The 18707-nt window shown below is 42.8% G+C and overlaps 1 protein-coding gene across 5 annotated transcripts in view; it reads left to right on the top strand.

The window, feature by feature from the left end:
* Positions 1-417: 417 nt before the first annotated feature.
* kmt2d (lysine (K)-specific methyltransferase 2D) overlaps positions 418-18707 on the top strand; it is a 36555-nt gene continuing 18265 nt past the window's right edge. The window contains exons 1-33 of one of the 5 annotated variants that reach the window (XM_067592211.1): positions 418-436; positions 3394-3476; positions 3843-3954; positions 4067-4269; positions 4434-4543; positions 4652-4814; positions 5504-5675; positions 7259-7373; positions 7568-7746; positions 7861-8165; positions 8299-8418; positions 8559-9361; positions 9513-9626; positions 9748-9861; positions 10010-10114; positions 10207-10388; positions 10664-10828; positions 11034-11143; positions 11281-11325; positions 11435-11623; positions 11731-11919; positions 12009-12131; positions 13293-13414; positions 13517-13652; positions 13764-13850; positions 13941-14018; positions 14125-14283; positions 14439-14508; positions 14624-14862; positions 14991-15064; positions 15524-15574; positions 15667-17295; positions 17377-17550. In XM_067592211.1, the coding sequence (XP_067448312.1) occupies positions 3428-3476; positions 3843-3954; positions 4067-4269; positions 4434-4543; positions 4652-4814; positions 5504-5675; positions 7259-7373; positions 7568-7746; positions 7861-8165; positions 8299-8418; positions 8559-9361; positions 9513-9626; positions 9748-9861; positions 10010-10114; positions 10207-10388; positions 10664-10828; positions 11034-11143; positions 11281-11325; positions 11435-11623; positions 11731-11919; positions 12009-12131; positions 13293-13414; positions 13517-13652; positions 13764-13850; positions 13941-14018; positions 14125-14283; positions 14439-14508; positions 14624-14862; positions 14991-15064; positions 15524-15574; positions 15667-17295; positions 17377-17550 (6486 nt within the window). In that variant the 5' untranslated portion in view covers positions 418-436; positions 3394-3427. Of the gene's footprint in view, positions 437-577; positions 951-2641; positions 2784-3393; positions 3477-3842; positions 3955-4066; positions 4270-4433; positions 4544-4651; positions 4815-5503; positions 5676-7258; positions 7374-7567; positions 7747-7860; positions 8166-8298; positions 8419-8558; positions 9362-9512; positions 9627-9747; positions 9862-10009; positions 10115-10206; positions 10389-10663; positions 10829-11033; positions 11144-11280; positions 11326-11434; positions 11624-11730; positions 11920-12008; positions 12132-13292; positions 13415-13516; positions 13653-13763; positions 13851-13940; positions 14019-14124; positions 14284-14438; positions 14509-14623; positions 14863-14990; positions 15065-15523; positions 15575-15666; positions 17296-17376; positions 17551-18707 lie in introns of those variants that run through there. The other 4 variants (XM_067592214.1, XM_067592210.1, XM_067592213.1 and 1 more) reach the window with 4 other exon arrangements.

Below are 18707 nucleotides of genomic sequence, written 5' to 3'. Positions count from 1 at the left end.
AATTCAGTCACATCATTGAACACAACATATGCATGAATCCGTAGGCATGTCAAAGTAGCTTTGGTTTTACAATCATAACAATCTAATGAAAAATGGCTTCCCTGGATCCGAAAATCTAATGACCTAATATCTAACGCTAATATCCACCATATTCCAAGTGGTCCGCGCTCTCCTCATTAAAACCCCGTGCTATGCGTTAAAAGACCAGCCTTGCACAGCTTTTAATGACTGTTCTCATGCTGTAACACAATATACCAATAATGAGTAATAACATAACAATTTTTGCATGTATTATTTTTTGACGTAGTTGTTATTAGCTAGCACTGCTAGCCGCTTGGCGGAACAGCCGTGTGCAGACGCAACGCAGTTCAGCGAAGTGAACAGATGCTAGTGACCCATACAAGGGTACCCATGCAAAGTTGTGCTGCAAATTTAGGTAGATGAATGTCTGCAGTCGACTAAAACTTAAAGAAAAAAATTACACACGTACTGGCGTGTGAGAAAAGTTTAGGGCTGTGATTTTCGGATGCACTATTTTGTGCAAACTTGCGAGATTCCAGCACAGAGTAGAAGAGCTAGCTGGTGTTAAGAAGCCAGCCCGGATAGGTAGTTTTTGGGTTCACTGCATGAAGCTGGGAAACACTTTTCGGGACCGGTTGAAGACTTGTCTCGGTGTGTAGTAGTCCCCCCGGTAGTGTACGACCACTCGACACAAAGCTCAAGTTGCTGGTTAGCTTGCTAACCGTAGCATTATCCATCTAGTCGAAGAGCTAGCTAGTAGCACCGCACAGCCTGCCTTCCGCCGACGTGCACTTCCCCCACTCTCCCTCCAGCCGGCTCGCCGCAGCGTTAGTCCGGTACATAAAATGAAGCGACCATCAGCGTTTTGGGAAGCTGTGTGGCTGTTTGGATTTTGCTGATGTATGAGGAGACGATATTGTTTTTGTGAGGTGAGCTCTTTTTAATTGTGGCTTCTTTGAACTTCTTGCAACAGACATACCCAGAGACACACCAACCCTGACCTTAGACCGGGTAACGTTAGCTCCGCTGTCGGTAATATGTAGCTGTTAGCTTCCACAGATGGATCTGTCTATTTGCTGGAGGACTAGCCATGTTACCTGAGTGCTAACTTCAGGTTGAATAGTGCTGTACGGTTGCTCTGTCAGAGGTCTTTCCCACAGAGTAACCGGTTGACATTTTTACAAGTATGTGTTCCTGTGCATGACATTTGATGTATTTCTCGTAGTTGTACCTCTTCGGGACACTTTGCTGCTACGTCACCATCGATAGTTGTTACCTTTTCCGTATCAAACTGTCGCCAGTGTGACTGGATAAGTCTAGTTGCTGGAATACAACCAACCCTTTTGAAGTCGGTGTTTACATTGAGAAATAGTGCTTAGCGTTGCAATTATTCAACTATAAAATCTCAATAGCTTTTCCCCTTGGCATAGCAACAAATAGTAGCAGGTGTTGGTCAACATTACAAAATGAGAACAAATACGGTGAAAGTTAATTTGTAACGTTAACCCTTGTAACGTTAACTTAGCTAGCCAGGACGTTAAGACGTTAACGTTAACTTGGCCGTCATGTCATCACTTTTTGCTGTGGACAACTTAATTTTAGAGACAACGCGTAATTAGTTTGTTCGTTAGATAACTGTATATAACACCAGTTTGGTTTTTGTAGGGCTGGTTAGTCACTTTATCGAAAAGAGGGTGCGTGTTCACTGTTGTCACATAATACGTTTATTACGAACATGTAACGTTACAAAAGGAGATACATGTTGTCCATAAGATATATTACATTCTGCTGTTAATAGCATGTTTGCTATTTGATAAACAGCGTTTATTACATCTTGTGTGTAGATTAGGTCGAAGTGCATATATCTTGAATTTTATTTGGGCAGTTTTGACTGTAATGTTACAATCTGCTCAAGCTTCAAAACACTCAAATAATTTCGTCAGAGATGCATATAATCTACATTGTTATTGGTTTTACGTTATAATTCAGTAGACTCCGATCTTAGATTAAGATCATTTCTGCTCCTCTGCATTAAAAAAACACCAGAAAAACGACACATCTGCCTTAGTAGGAATAAAAAAAGGAACATTATGTTTGTGTGTGTGAATGTGAGTGTGATAACAGTAGCTCACGGGATGATTTTCTCAGTCTCAGTTGAAAACCTTTTTTTTTGTTTGTGTTGAAACTGATGAAACACTGCGAGACTCTCGGCTGGATCAAACAATTTCGAAGCCACACTCACATTTCTTTTCTTTTGAACCCTTTAGATCAGGGCGTACAGCATCATATCACAGATTGTTCTCTTGGTTGTCTATTTTTTGGGGGAGATTAAGGATCATATGAGCAAATATTGCTGAAGCTGCCATACACCATAAGTAAAATACACCAGCATGCGAACTCCTAAGCCGATCGGCCCCTTTCAATGTATTCGTCTGTTAATGGCATTTAAACGTCAGAAACACGATATGGCATCCTATTATTAGTTGTGTGGATGAAAGAATGGTGAGCCCGTCTAGTTCTGCATAGTTTGTTTTACAATATTTTTGTCAATGGCGTGAATCTCACAGCGGAACTATGATGTGAGCGACAAAGGTTCTGCACGAAAGGAGCACCGCTGCAACAGGAAGTTCTGCATACGGAAGTTGTGTTTTCTTTGTGTATCCCGATTTATGGTTGTTTTATTTAGGAAAACACAATTTTATCTTTCATATTTTGTGCCTTTTCCCGCAGCAGTTTCACCGGTTTGGATTATGCATTGTTGGGTAAATGAGTATTTGAAATGTTAAAGCGGTTTCCGATCGATCTTGTTTCTGTAACCCTCGCGCTATTTTCATTAGTTGCGAGAAAGCTCGGTTGCATTAGTGCTAACGTTAGTCAGATTAACACAATGAAATCGGCTAAAGACAGGACATAACATTTCTATGTAATTGTTTGCATTGTAGGTTGTAGGTCCTTACATGTAAAAAGTGCTTTTGGATGGGTAGGGAGGTCAGTGCGAACTGTGGTGTGGCAAAGGAAGATGCATTTTTAAAGGGTTTCTTTAATTATATTGATTAACATATGTTGGTTAATAAACATTTTCTGTTTTGCTAATTGAGACCTGCACACTTGTTATCTGTTATTTTTTTATGTGAACAAGCCTAAATCTAATGTATGTTGCAGGTGTATTTAGTGTTTTTTAAAAATATTATCAAATATATTCTCTGCAATCCATTACTTATGCGGTGATAACAGGCCTAATGTTCACGTTATAGCCTGAGTGACCCAACAAAATGTCCACAGAGTGTTTGCATGCTATGAAAGATTTTCTTGCAATATACATCTTCTGATTAACATTCACAAGTTGATTCTATTTATGTTTTTAAATTGTAGATCTCTGTCAAGGAGGTCAAAATCAGCACGGGGGATGGACGAGCAGAAATCAAACTGCGAAGAAAGTGACTCTGAACCAACAGGTAATGTGTTTGAATCTTCTTCATCTCCAAACTTCATCCATTATGAGCTGAAGTTATCACAGTGTGCTTGTGCTTTGATGTAAACAAAAAGGTCTTCATTCTCTCAGATTTTGAAGAGAAACGCACACGGATGAGAACAAAATCAGACTTTCAGTTTCACCACAACAGAGATTTGTAAATGTAAATTATTAGAGGCGATGACAGGAGAACTGAATTCATTTGAATGTTATATCCCCATGACAGATAAGTCAATATGTGTTTTGTGAAAGCCTTTGAGTCAATTCTTCATTTTTTCCTTCATTAGTTGTTTTTAAAATGCAACGTTTTATTTTTCTTCTATAAATATTTTCTCTTTCTTATTTTTAGCTGATGACAATGCCCCTACAAAGCAGCTTGTCTCCTCTGAGGGGGAGTCTAAAGCCCTTCCTGCTGCTGAAGACGTGTCTGGTGTTACTGCAGCCTCTTCCAGCACACCTGTGTAAGTCCTTCATTCACACTGCTGCAGTCTTTCTTCCAAGAAGCTGCTCATTGTTGGCAACATCTAAAACTGAATATTTGCTTGTCTTAAACGATTGTTTGTGACTATACAGAGAGAGTGTTCGAGCATGCGCGCTTTGTAACTGCGTGGAGCGCAGCCTGCATGGACAGCGGGAACTGAGACACTTTGGGCCAACTTATGAACGGCCGACCCTCAAGCCATCAGCTTCCCCACTGCCACAGCCCGGGAATGATGACCTGTCTTCCATTGGATTTTCTGACTCTCCCTGTCTGGCGGCGCTCTTTGACGACTCAGGTTAACCTCAAAACATTATAACATTATATTCTATTAATGTACATTATGTAATTACTTCTACAAATGAATTATATTCAAGGCTTCATCTACTAGAAATATAGCGCAGGGATGTATAATTGAAATTTGGTCAGAGATGTTACTGATTTGGGCTTTATAATGAACAGGGGGTTGTTGGGTTCATCATTGGTGTGCGGTGTGGTCAGAGGGAGTGAAGCGGATGGAGAATGAGGAGCTGGAGAACGTGGATAAGGCTGTTATCTCAGGGACACAGCGGGTAAGTGCCCTGTCTATAAATGTGGATTAGATGGTATCAAATGAGAATATAGGGATTAACAGGGGCTTCCTTCACACAATCTTACTTGTAACCATTGGTTTGTTTCAGCTTTGCGAACACTGCAAAAGGCTGGGTGCAACCATTCAATGCCATGCTGAGGGCTGCTCACGGTTCTACCACTTCCCCTGCGCGGCAGCAAGTGGATCTTTCCAGTCCATGAAACAGTTGGTCCTCCTCTGTCCAGAGCACATAGACAAGGCAGAGGAGTTGGGTAAGAAAACCAGGCATCTTCATCAAAATTTTGATGTTATTACTTACTTTAAATCAAAGCAATCAGTTAGATTGTTCCTTTTTATTTAGTTTTCTCTGTCAAACTTGAGCACAGGGTGAAAAAATGCACAGACATTTCAGCTATGCGTTCTTCAGACTTGATTTTGGCTGCACACACCCAAGTCCCCCCTTTTTGTTTTTGTTTGATCACAATGTTCTTTAACTCAACAATGTTATTATTCAGGGCATGCTCACAGTGTAATGCTTTACTTTTTATTCTTAATTAAACATTACATAGATAATGATCAACTGTCATTGTCAACAAACAGCATTGTCCAAAGCTGTAACTCATACTGAAAATTCCTGTAAGACAACCAGGACTGCTCCATACTGATCAGCTTTGGGCTGTTCTGCCAAGGCCTTGAACATTTTTATTCTCTTTGTTGTCATAAAATATCAGCTGTCTGCATTGCTTGAAAGTTAGAAAATAGCAATCAAAGGAATATCTTTCGTCTCTAAAAAGTTTAAATGTTTTCAAATGTAGACAATGCTCCACTTTGCTTAGCAATACAATAGGCAACTTTTTTAAAAAGTGTCTACTAGCCATCTAGCTTTTCCCTATTGACTTTCAAGTTGAACTAAAAAGAACAAAAACCATCCTAATGTGATTTTATTTTTATTTTTTTAAAGCGGGTGAAGAGGCTTGGTGTGCAGTGTGTGACTCAGCGGGGGAGCTCACAGACTTGCTGTTCTGTACGGGTTGTGGCCAACATTATCATGCCGCCTGCCTGGAGATTGGTGCCACGCCCATTCAGCGGGCAGGATGGCAGTGCCCAGAGTGTAAAGTGTGCCAGACTTGCAGGTGAGTTCACCGTTGTGAGTTAAACTGCACCCTACGCAAGAGATTTAGAGTGCTTAACATTTTGCATGACATTTGCATTTCTTTTTTGGCTGGACCGCAACAGCGGAGCCAGCCCTATAAGCGCAATTGTCCATGACTGACTAAGTGAGTAGTTGAGTGATGAAGTTACACCATTGGTTTGCTGAAGCTTGGTACACAGAAGTATACCAGGATGCATTTCACACCAAATGGCTGCAGTGGTGGAGCCAGGTCAAAAGCTGTTGTAAATTTCGCTGTAGGATTGTTTATATGTCACTTCATTAAGTTTTAATATTTTTTCAGACGAGAAAGTAACCATTTAGATTCCCATTATGTGGTCAGTTTATCCAAATAACGCAGACGTTTTTGAAGATGTGAGCAGCTGCTGGCCGAGTGCCAGCCGGTCATCTCAGCTGCCAGCAGCCCGACTCCTGAGATGACCAGCCGGTCAATGTTCGTCGTCTTCCTGGGGCAGAGTCGGACTGGTCATCAGGAGCCAGGGCTGGTTGTTATGTGGGCCGCTTGAGCAGCCCATTATACAAAAACAAGAGCCTCTTATGTCTTTTCCTCCTTTGATATTACCAAACATTCAACCTCTTGTTTAGACAGGCTTTTTTACTTCATTTGGAAAAATAAGCCACACAAGGTAAAGAAAGGAGGTTCTGTCTATGTCTCTAACAGTGGGAGGTCTTAATGTTTTGGACTTTTTTCCATTCAACCATATTATCAAAATTAACTGGATCAAATGATTTCTAAAAGTATGTAGAATATTATCCCAATCTTTCCGTTTAAAAAAAAAGTAGGTTATTAATGTGCCCTTAAGCTGTCGGTAAACTTCTTATCAAACTCTTCAACTTTCTTATGTGTTGGTCCCTTCTATATAAGCACAACTATTCTCCTCACAGATGTTTTTTTTATGGAATAATGTCATTATCACAAACAGAAGCAAATCATTATTTTTTGAAAATTGGTTTAACAACATTTTGCTTGTAAAACAGCTATTTATCGGTGAATGGCTTCTGTATTCATATGAAGATTTTATAGTGAAATATAGTGTGCCTGTCTCCCAAAATGAGCACAGAACTGTAATTAAAGCACAGTTAATTGGCATTAAATGCTTTCATGTTGCTTATCACATTTATTCCTAATATAGAAGATAAATGCTCTTTTTGTATTCATTAAGTGTGTACATGTGACAATGTTTTGGGCTGATTTTCAGTCGGAGCTTAAAATATATTTTGGTAAGAAAATTTTATTTAAAGAACACAATTAGTATATTCAACAATTATAATTTCTCCAACAACGAACAATGTCTCATTTTTTAATTTTATGTCAATTTGCTTATTATTTTAGCCAAATTTTACATTTATAAAATGAAATTCTTGAAGATGTTGCCATCTTATATTACATGTAAACAAACAAATCTAAGCATATATCGTCAAACATTTCATACACATTCCAGCCCTTTACTAGGTTTTGACCTAGTCTTAAAGACATTTGTCCTATTTTACTCAAGCTTTGTTTCCCATTTTTGAGAATAATGTCTTGATTCTTCAATTTCATAGACAACCAGGAGAAGACTCAAAAATGTTGGTATGTGATGCCTGTGATAAGGGCTATCACACCTTCTGTCTCCAGCCAGCCATGGATTCTCTTCCCTCAGACCCATGGAAATGCAGAGTAAGTCACATTTGACATTTACGTCCGTACAAAGAGATCCCCTTACCCTGGAAACTTACTGTGAAAACACGTTCACTTACTTTTTGGAGACTGTCAGACAATCATAACATGTTTTTACTTAAAAGAGAGGTAGCTTCATGTTGTGCCTTGATCATTTCGTTTACGCTTTCTCCCCATTACCTGTATTTTGCCAGAGGTGTCGTGTATGTACGGAGTGTGGTGTCCGTGGACTGGTGCTGCCAGGTCTGGCCCAGTGGTTTGACAACTACGCCGTGTGTGAGGGCTGCCAGCATCACCGCAGCTCTATGTGTGGCGTGTGCAGCAGAGCTGCCAACCCATCTGTCGCTCTGCAGTGCTGCAGCATGTGCCACAGGTTAATTCAGTGTGCAAACGCAATAGCATTCATTGGAAGTTGTTGTCATATGTGGGCTTGACGCTCATGTTGTCATAAAATATTCCATCTTGATGATTTCTTTTACTGTTTTAGGTGGGTGCACAGTGAGTGTGCTTTACCGGGGGAGCTTCCAGAAGCCAAGTGCATTTGCCTGCTTTGCAAAGAGGATCATGAGCAGCAGCCTGCCACTCAAGCATACACAGCAGAGACACAAACCAGAGAAGCATCTGAGGAGACTGAAGGACATGTGCATTTGGTGGAGATGACAATCCAAACTGATGCAGATATGATGACAGAAGAGCAGAAAGACTTATCTGAGGTAACATCAAGACAGAGAGGCACATCAGTGATGGGTCAGGCTGAAGCCAAGGTTGACAAAGAAACACCCATGGAGTTGGGTAAGTCTGAGTCAGACACAACATAAAACAAGACTTACAAGATATGCTAGTTATGAATTTTATTGGACTAGTAAAACAGTGTCTTGTTTATGTCTGAGGAGTGCCTTTGTAAGTTAATTTCTTTTGGCTTCAGGGGTGGAGGCTGCAGTTGTTGAGACAACAGACACTGGGGACACAACCATGGAGGAGGAGCCACAGGTAGCAAAAGAAGAATCAACTTCTGAGGTACCCGCTGCTCCACTTGAGTCTAAAGGTAAACTCAGAACCCACTGTGGACATGCATATTTGAATATGAACACAAAGAAGTACTTTATCATTTGTATGACGGTGTGCCGTAACTAATGATAGATTTGTAAATGATAACACTAATAACCATGCATTCCTTATTCTCAGATGTAGAATGTGCAACAACAGAACAGGGAGCCTCTTGTCTACCTGCTGACGAAGAGAGAGCAGAAGAGGCAGTCAGCCAGGTGACCCGAGCTGCCCCATCCCAGGACTCCATAGCAGAGACACAGTCTAACAAGCCTACAGCAGAACCAACACCAGTGTCAGAGCAGGACCCTGAAAATATGGAGGTGGAGAAGCAGGAGGCCACTCCCTCAGTGGAACAAGAAGTATCACCAGAGTTATTAAAGAGTGGATCTGACGGTGTGCCTATGACAGAACCATTCAGTAAGACTCCACCAAAGTTACCAGCTTCTTCTGCCTCTGTGGTCATAACAGAGCATCTACCCATGTCTGATCAGCAGGAGAGAAGTCCATGCCAGGACCCCCAGTCTCCTCTGTCTTTATCAGTAGACACACAAGAGGCCCTCTCTGCTGTGGACATGGAGGGGAGGCTACTACCTCACTCTGAAGAGGAGGAGGAAGAAGAGGATGATGAGAACTTGAGAGGAGAAGGGCATATTGTGGACATAAAGCAGGAACTGCTTGAGCGAGAGGTTAAGCCAGAATTGCTGCTGGACGAGATGTCCATTATGAGCCATGGAGATGAGAGCAGCAGTGGCTTTCTGGGCTCTCCTGGAGAACCCGATCCTCAGCTCTCCATGGAGTTCGGCCTTATACCTACTGGCCGCTCACACACAGATAACCTGCTCACTGAGACTGATGACTCGCTTCCCTTCGAACCCCTCAGAAGCGACAGAGAGAAGGTGAAACGCAGAGGATCCCCAGGCCGCTCACGGGTCAAACAGGTGAGGTCACAATGTACAAATGTACATGTTTGAGTGATTATGTTTCAACAGCCGACATTTTAGTTCAACTCTTGTTTTTGCTTTTAAGATGTTGATGTCACGTTGTCACAATGTGACTTTACATTAAAATGTTTTTTTCCTCTGCTTGTAGGGGAGAAGCAATAGTTTCCCTGGGAAGCGTAGACCTCGAGGGGGTGGTGGAGGGAGAGGGCGTGGTGGGAGGTCACGCCTCAAAGCCATGGCCTCCTGCATTGATGCCTTCTTGGTGAGATGTACTTTATATATCATTCAGATGGCATGTAATTCTTTCACTTTTATGTGGTCATAATTACCATTTGTCATTTGATTACATATTTTTGCTATGTCGTTCGTTCCCTTGTCCACAGCTAAGCATGACTACAGACACTGGAATAAATAAGGAGGAAGATGATGAGGAAGATGACACCATGCAGAACACAGTGGTTCTTTTCTCAAACACTGATAAATTTGTCCTGCTCCAGGTATAGCTCTTGTTGTAGTTTGACATTTTCAGTTTTCCTGTGGCGTTTCTTGTACCAAGAACCACAGTTGTCACTCTTAAATACAATGCAAACGCACTCTATGTTTCCTCTGTTTTATTTTTCCTTCTCACGTTCTCTCTGTTTTCAGGATATGTGTGTTGTGTGTGGCAGTTTTGGAAAGGGTATGGAGGGGCAGTTACTGGCTTGTGCTCAGTGCGCGCAGTGTTACCATCCTTACTGTGTGAACAGCAAAGTAAGCACAGTGTTATCCTTTGATCTTTTTTTTTTTTTTTTCATCTCTGTACTTTGTTAATCCAGGTAAATCCAAACTGATTTCTTTTGTAGATCACCAAGACGATGCTCCGGAAGGGCTGGCGCTGTTTGGAATGTATTGTGTGCGAGGTGTGTGGAAAGGCTTCTGACCCTTCCCGTCTGCTGCTGTGTGATGACTGTGATGTCAGCTATCACACCTACTGCTTGGACCCGCCCCTGCACACCGTACCCAAGGGTGGTTGGAAGTGCAAATGGTAAAAAAAAAAAAAGATAAACTCAAGGAGCACAAAGCTTCGTTCAGCCTTGTAACTTTGAATGGGGTCAAATGGAAATGAATACATGTACATTTGCATATTATGTAAAACACTCATGCCCCAGCCTTGCATTGGCAATTCAGAGGCCTATCTCTCTGCCTCTTGCTTCTGTAGCAACAAAAAGATGTTACACCACTCAAATCGGCATCTGTATTTTTTTAATCTTGCATATTAGCTGTAGAATTGTTACAGTGTGCTTCACTTCTTCTGTGTAGGTGTGTGTGCTGCGTACAATGTGGTTCCAACTCACCGGGTTTCCACTGTGAGTGGCAGAACAACTACACCCACTGTGGCCCCTGTGCCAGCCTCGTCACCTGTCCAGTATGCAGAGAGAACTTCATGGAGGAGGAGCTGCTGCTGCAGTGTCAGCACTGCGATCGGTGGGTGCTGCTCATTAGAACTACATATGCACAAATCCAGACACAGAAACTGAGGAATTCATTAGACTGCAACTAATGAAGACTAGCGGGGAATGGATTATTTATGTATTTTTCATATCATGAATTATTCCATAAGATCTTTGATTTGCTGTGTGATTTGTTATGAAAAGTACGCGAATCAATGCATTTCTGTGTGCCTGTGCAGATGGGTGCATGCTGTCTGTGAGAGTCTGTACACAGAGGATGAGGTGGAACAAGCTTCTGATGAGGGCTTTGCATGCACATCCTGCACCCCATATGTTCCAAAACCTGTGGGTAAGTCTCAGGGTGACACTATTTTAAAACTGAAGACATGAAGACTATGGTTACAAAAATATTCATGGTCATTCTTGTACGTACTGATGACATTATTTTCTTTGCTTTTTCCACTTGCTTTTTGCCATTGTTCACAGTAGTAGAGTCAGCCATTATGGCTTCAATAAAGATCAAAGAGCCAGGTTAGTGAATTTTGCTTTTTCTTAGTTTTTATCATAAGCACATTCTGCATTGTTATCTTTTGTTTGTTTGATTGTAGGTCACTTAGAATTTGCAATTGTCACTTTACAGAGCCCCAGTTCTACCGGTTGGAGGGTGTATGGCTGACAGAATCAGGAATGTCCCTGCTTCGCAGCATCTCCATGTCTCCCCTGCATAAGAGACGGCAGCGTCGCTCCCGTCTTGGCAACTTGTGTTGTGAAGGAGGTTCTGATGGAATGGACCTGAGGGAGGTTGAAGGAGAAGGAGATGACGGAAAAGGTTGGCACACTGTTCGCTCACCCATTTGGTGTATGAACAGTTTTTAGGAGTGTTTTGGCCTTTTATGCAACAATTTATGCAAACTCAATGTTATCTTGTATATCTAGGCTGTGGGGAGCCCATGGACTGTGACTCTAAGATGGAGAACCCTGGGAGCCCTGACAGAGAAGGTGGTGTTGAGAGGGATATGGGTGCAGAGGGAGGCGCCGAAGGCATGGCTGACTGCGAGGGTCTCAAAGGGGGAGCAGAGGAGACAGATGACGGCAAAAAAAGAAAGCGGAAACCCTACAGGCCTGGTAAGCTCCCACAATTTCACGAAATAACTCAGAAAAGCCCAAAGTACTTGTAAATAATTTATGAATATTTTGTTAATAAATTGCAATAGGAATTGGAGGCTTCATGGTGCGACAAAGGAAGTGTCACACACGAATGAAGAAAGAATTTTTTGCCCAGCTGGCTGGAGAGACTACGTTAGATGGACATCCAATAGAGAGAACCATTGAGGAAGGTTAGTGACAACACTGACTATTAATTTCATCCAATATTTCAATGTTACAATAAAGTTATTCCATAATTCTCATATTTTTCATCACAGAAAGTAGTGGTTCCTAAGTGGGGAGGGGGCTCAGTGCTTTAGGGCAATGTTTGTCAATCCTGGTCCTGGGGCACCGTTACCTTGCATATTTTAGATGTTTCCCTGCTCCCAGCGTCATAAGAACCAGTTCTGAGAGAAAAATGTAGTTAAAAAGTATGAAAGTAAAAGTAGTGGTTTGATCCCTCTGACTGATATATTATCATATATGACATCATTAGATTAATAATACAGAAGCATCCGTTTGTAACCAGCATGTTACTGTTGTAGCTGCTGGAGGTGGAGCTAGTTTCAACTACTTTATATATAGTAGATCATATAGTTGACCATAAATAAGCTTAAAAGAGCTGGCAGCAGGTGTCCTGAATCCTTGAAAGAAACAGAAATGTTGTTTTCCTTTTTCACTGCAGCAAAAGTAAACTGTTTCATTAATTGCTATGAAAAATGAGCCATTCTTGGATGTTTAAATGTTTCAAAATAAAAGACCAAAATGTTATTTTCTACCTTTTTTTGTTTCTGCTGTACCAAAAACATCAAATTGTGACCCCAAAACCGAGGTAAATACTGAAATATGAATTTTGTGTACTGTCACACCCATAATTACAGCTATAGAATATGGGACCTTCTGCTTATGGTCTCTCAACTCTAAGGCCCTAAGGTTTTGAGATCGACATTTAGGGGTGTGACGGTATGGATTTTTTCTTACCACGGTGAAAAAGCAACGTATCCCTGTGGTTTGGCAGCTAATCATCACGTCCCTACTGACATTAGCCTTGTGTGAAAAATCATCCCCCTCATTCAATTTAGTGAGGCTACTCTGTTGACACAGTGGGGGTGCCAATGCAAAGGGATCAGGCAAAAAAATGCTGGGTCATTCTGCAAAAGAGTTGAAGTTGTCTGAACTTGTGCTGGTAGCAACATGCCCCCACCAAAAGAGCCCTTTGCATTTTTTAAGGCAAGGCTGTTTTCTGTCTGAATGCCCAGTCATCATCCTTCACCAGTGGCAGCGTGGCCCTATTTTTTTTTTGTGAATATTATGAATTAAGGAAACAAAATTTCATGGTTTCATGTCCATAGGACCTCACCCTGATATTGATAACATTATGGATCCCAAACCAGTGGAAGGTGAGGAACAGGCCAAGAAACGTCGGGGCCGGAAGAAGAGCAAACTTGAGGACATGTTTCCAGCTTATCTCCAGGTTTGTGGTCTCTCTATGCAGTCTATGCTTTAAATGGTTTTGAAATTTCTGGTATCAAGTGATATAATGTCCATATCTTAAATGTTTGTAATTCACATGCAGGAGGCTTTCTTTGGAAAGACACTTATAGACTTGAGTAAGAAAGCTGTGATGATACCCCCTGGGCAGAGGCCAGGCACATGCCTAGTCCGACCTTCATTACCAGCACCGTCAGGGGTCAAAACTACTTCCCCAGAGAGTAAGAACACTAACTTGATCTGTGAATTATGAAAACTTTGCAAATAATATGTTATACTGGGTGTGGAAAAGGGGAATACATTGTGTGTAACCTTTGTGCTTCTCTCACTAGCTGAGGCCAAGGATTGTGTGGTGGAAGACAATTTTCCTGTCAAGCAAGAAGGGGGTGAGGCCCCCCAGGCTCAGGGAGAAGGTGCAGGTGAGTGTCTGTATGGAAACTGATGCAACTGGTTTGTTGTAATGGCATTTAGGTAATTACAGGTTGGATTCAAACTACTTTTTTTTTTAGGAGTTTCTGCACCATCCTCATCACTCAAGGACCAGGTATCAACTGATCTTCACGACTCTGATGCAGAAAAAAGTGAAGGTAATCCCCCTGAGAGGATACTTTGGCATACAGTTTGCAACATTAAGTTAGGGAAAGATTTAATATCTGATGTTCTGCCTTACATGCTGTTGTCCTTCCATGGAAGGTCTTCCACAAGGGGTGGAGAGTCAGGACTCTGAGCAGTTCTTCCGAAAGGTTCTGGGAGTGTCAGACGGCTCCTCTTTGGGGGGCATGAAGCCCATCTTGGAGGGCAGTAAGGGAGAACTCAATCGTAGCACTTTGCCACAGAGAGCTCTCCTCTCAGGTGTGTAGAAGGGGATGCTTGTAGATCATATGAAAACCTTTTTGAAGTTCAAAACTCTGTTTGTTGTATGGTTGAGGATTTTGTAAGGACTAAGTATGCAAGTGAGATTCAAGTGAAGTTCAGCTTGGGATTCTTACATGGAAAATCTCTTGCAGGGTCTCTGCCCTCAGCTGGAATGATGGATGCCTTTCCTGGCCTCTCTCAGTCACCGTTCTTTGACATGCGGTAGGACTAATATAGAATTTTCTTTGAATGTTTCTGAATTAAAATGGACTGTTGTTCCTGACATTGACACGTGTAAGCCCTTTGTTAAGACAGTACCCTATCACATGGTTTACAGGGACCGAGGAGGGCTGTTCAGTCCAGATGGGGGTGAGGAGAGCCCCTGGGCTACTCCCTCAACTCCAGCAACTCCTTCCTCTCCACCAACCCCCACTGAGACCGAGGGTGATGGGTTGTCATACAACCAGCGCAGTCTCCAGCGCTGGGAGAAAGATGAGGAGCTGGGAGAACTCTCAACCATTTCCCCTGTGCTTTATGCCAATACCAACTTTCCCACCCTCAAACAGGACTACCCAGGTGAGTGTGGAAGAATTACTATACGAACATGTCCAACCTATTATTAGAACAAACAGTCATGCTTTTTCAAAGTATAGGTTTATATCACGGTTGGATATTTAGCAGCTGTTTCATGTTTCCCCTGTCAGACTGGGCTAGTCGCTGTAAGCAAATCATGAAGATCTGGAGGAAGGTGTCAGCTGCTGACAAGGTTCCATATCTGGTAGGTTCTCTCTTTTTTTTTTTTGTAAGTCTTCCAAAGATGGATTTATATTAACTTCACACTTTCCTGCAGTTCTTTTGTAACACAATTTCCTAAAATGTAGTCAGTGACGGCAGGTACTTTTGGTTTTTTCTGTGTTTGGTCATATTCTCCCTAGAGGCTTATGGTACTACTACTTTTACCTCTATGTGGAAAGCCTCAAGGGATAAATGGATAAATACAGAAAACTGACTCAAACTCAACTCAAATTTGAAATGTCTGTTACATTGACATCATCACTGGTGGGTACTGCTTATTTAGAACTCCAATGAGAAATTGGGCATTAGGATTATCCAGGTTCAGCCTACACAATGTATGATGTTTTTGCCATTGAACAAAACTATGATTACTTTTTGTTACAGATAAAATACTTTTCAGTTTCTCTACATTTTTATCTTAATATCTAATTTCTTTCTGTAGCAAAAGGCCAAAGATAACCGAGCAGCTCAGAGGATCAACAAGGCACAGAAGGTGAGTTTTGTATTGTCAAGCTGAATGAAAGGTACCAAATTAGAGTCCTGCACGGCTGTTCATGTTTCCTCTGTACTCCCCTCTTCTCACAGCAGGCAGAGAGTCAGGTGTGCAGGCCAGTCAAGACGGAGCCAGGGCGTGTGAAGGGAGAACGGCCCAGTTTACACCTCCAGATCCCTCCACCTTCAGGCTCTACGTCCATCTCTTCCCAGCCCAGCTCTGCAGGAAGCCCATTTCCCTTCCCTCCAGATTCAGGATCATCCTCTGTCTTTTTCTCAGATGGACCTGTTAAGACCCCGGGGTCAGCTGAAATCCGGACAGATCCCTTGGCTAAGCTTCCTCCTCAGTCACCCCATTCTCACTCCCACCCAACCACACCCTACTCCTATGCTGGGGCCAGCCCCTTACAGGCCTCTTCCTCAGGTTATTCCGCTTCCGGCCCACAGGGTCCTCCTCAGGGACGGCCAGCCAGTCTTGGCCCCTTTGACATGCAACCAGGAACTCCTGGAACCCCTAGACGGGCTCAGCAGGTTGACCCCTACTTCAGATCACAGCTGCAGCAGCAACAGGGTCATTTACCGCAATCACAGCAAGGCTCTCAGGAGTCCCTAGGACCTCCAGAAAGTCCTCATTCAAGAGGTGCTGGGCTTGGGGAGTCGCCTATCTTCTCGCCACCCCACAATTCCCACTATGGAGAACCTTTCAGAACCCAGCAAGGGATGGGACGGCCAGAATATGGTTCATCCCCATCACCCTCGGCAGTGGCGTCCTCACCTGCGAGCACAGGGCAGTACAGGGCTGATATGAGTGCACCTTCTCCTCGCTCCTCTGCAGTTGGAAGACCTGACTTAGCCACTGGCTCCCCTGCTGGGATGCTGGACTCTGGGGATGGTTTATTCAAGGCACCTATGACACCACGAATGCACCAAGGGGAGGGTGGGACACTTCATCCTGGAGCTTCCCCTAGCCACCACTCTGATGGCTACAGGCAGTCTCCCTCTCACTCTTTCTCTGACCCTCACACTCAGTCACCATTAACTCCAAGACCGCAGTCAGGTGATAATTGTTCTCTTGGGCCCCAGAGACACCCTGTAGCTCAACAGGAACTGTGCCCTAGAGTCCCCTCCAGCCCACAGTCCCAGGGCAGCTCTCAGTCTCCCCACACTCCTGGTGGCCTCTCCAATGATGCTTACTCTGTCCAGTCTCCTGCCACCCCTCGTTTCCAGTCTCCAGACAATTGTTCTCAGCCACCTTCAAGACCACAATCTAGAGACCCTTTTATCCACAAACCACCTCGTCCCATTTCTGTTGCCCCAGAGGGAAATACAAGTTACAAAGGCTCACCTCATCCTAACCAGCCACCTCCACCCCATCCCACCAACAGTTCCATAGGGGATCCTCTCTCTGGTAAACTGTCAGCACCTCCTCCTTTCAGCCGCAGCCCCAGCACGGGAGGCTTTCAGATAACCCAACAGCAGAGTCAGATGGTCCAGGGTCAGCTACAGCAACCACACCCACAAACTCAACAGACTACAGGGGCAGACAGCTTCAGCTCTAAGGGGCCACCTCCTTCTGGATCTCAAGAACTACCAGCTGTCCGCCCTCCAGAAACACCTCATCAGCCAGCTTTGCCGGGCACTCAAGAAATGCCTGACATTTCAGCAGTGCAGGACCCTGCATTAGTGGGCCTTAGCCCCTCTGAGCTGGAGAAGCACAGACAGGTATCAAAGTATTAGCCAAGGGACAATCATTCTATGCAACTTCTAGATGTTTTGCTAATCAATATCTTTTGTGTTCTTTAGCGCCAGAAACTAAGGGAATTCTTAATCAGACAACAAATGCAAAGAAACTCCATTAGACAAGAAAAGGAGGCGGCTGCTGCTGCTGCTGGCAGCGCGTCCCCTGGCTGGTCTGGAGGAGAGATGGGTGCCTTTCAACAAGACAAGACCCACAGAGCACCACCACCTTATCCACAGGTACACACATTGGGCCTCATTCACAAACAGTGTGTACGCACAAATCTGTGCTTAAATTGTGTGTAGGAATGTTTTAAGCACAAACCTGAGGTTCATCAATATGTGCTTACCTGAATTTGTTCTTTCTCTGTGAATAAATTTAGAACTGCCGTAGACCATGCATATGCACAAATCATGAACATCCTACAGTCTTAAAAAATGATATAGTCAATATTTATTCAATATAAACTGTACATTACAACAACAATTATTTAAAGAATGATTGGGCCTAAATATGCAACATTTAAAAGTGTGAAATTGCTAATAATACACTTACTTTAGTAATTGTAAAATTAGAGGCTAAGATATTGTAATCCATAAATAATCATTATAAATGTAATGAAATTATTAATATATTAAAATTGTCCTGTTCCCACTTTTAGATGACAGTAGCTTATATATCGGAATTTCCATATTTCAATGTGACAGCGATTAATTTCCCCCATCAGATTTGGCCATAATATATGTAGCTGGTTAACCAGCAGCCTGTTCAGTGTCCTCACAGACAGTTCAGTAGTGGCATAGGGAAGGGTGCTCTGCTTTCACTACATCATGGTCTGTTGTGGACAGAGATGAAACATGATGTGCACCCGGCGCAGCAGTAGAGATTTATTTAGATCAATTCAACAGATCTACACATTTACCAACTTTTTATTTTGTTATGGACGCAGTTGTGCAACAGGTATACAGGCTGTGTTCACAATCAGGTTCCAAACGGTTGTACTAATGACATATTTACCTGCCAAATCTGCCTTTTCTGGCTTCTACTTCTGAGCGGTGAAGTTTTTGTACATTTTTATCATCACGGCCCTCTTTACAATGCATGACAGCTCTCTCCACTGCTGCACTGCTCCAACAGAGCTTTCCTTATATAGAGAAATGGGGGTGTGGTAGTATGCTAATTACTAATAACAGGCCTGTCAATTTAGAATGATTCTGATTCATTAACATACGCACGGTGGTAAGAACAAAGTTGGCCGATGTGCACATGTCATGAATCTGATGGTAATTTTGCATGCACACTTATTTTGTGCGCCAAGTAAGAACATTTCTATGCACATATTGGTGAATGAGGCAGATTGAGTGATATGACATAAACCTCACAAATGCAACATCTT

This window comes from Thunnus thynnus, chromosome 6 (genome assembly GCF_963924715.1).
Source record: "Thunnus thynnus chromosome 6, fThuThy2.1, whole genome shotgun sequence".
NCBI lineage: Eukaryota > Metazoa > Chordata > Actinopteri > Scombriformes > Scombridae > Thunnus > Thunnus thynnus.
Note: the sequence above shows the minus strand (reverse complement) of the source record. Positions and strands in the feature narration are given on the sequence as shown.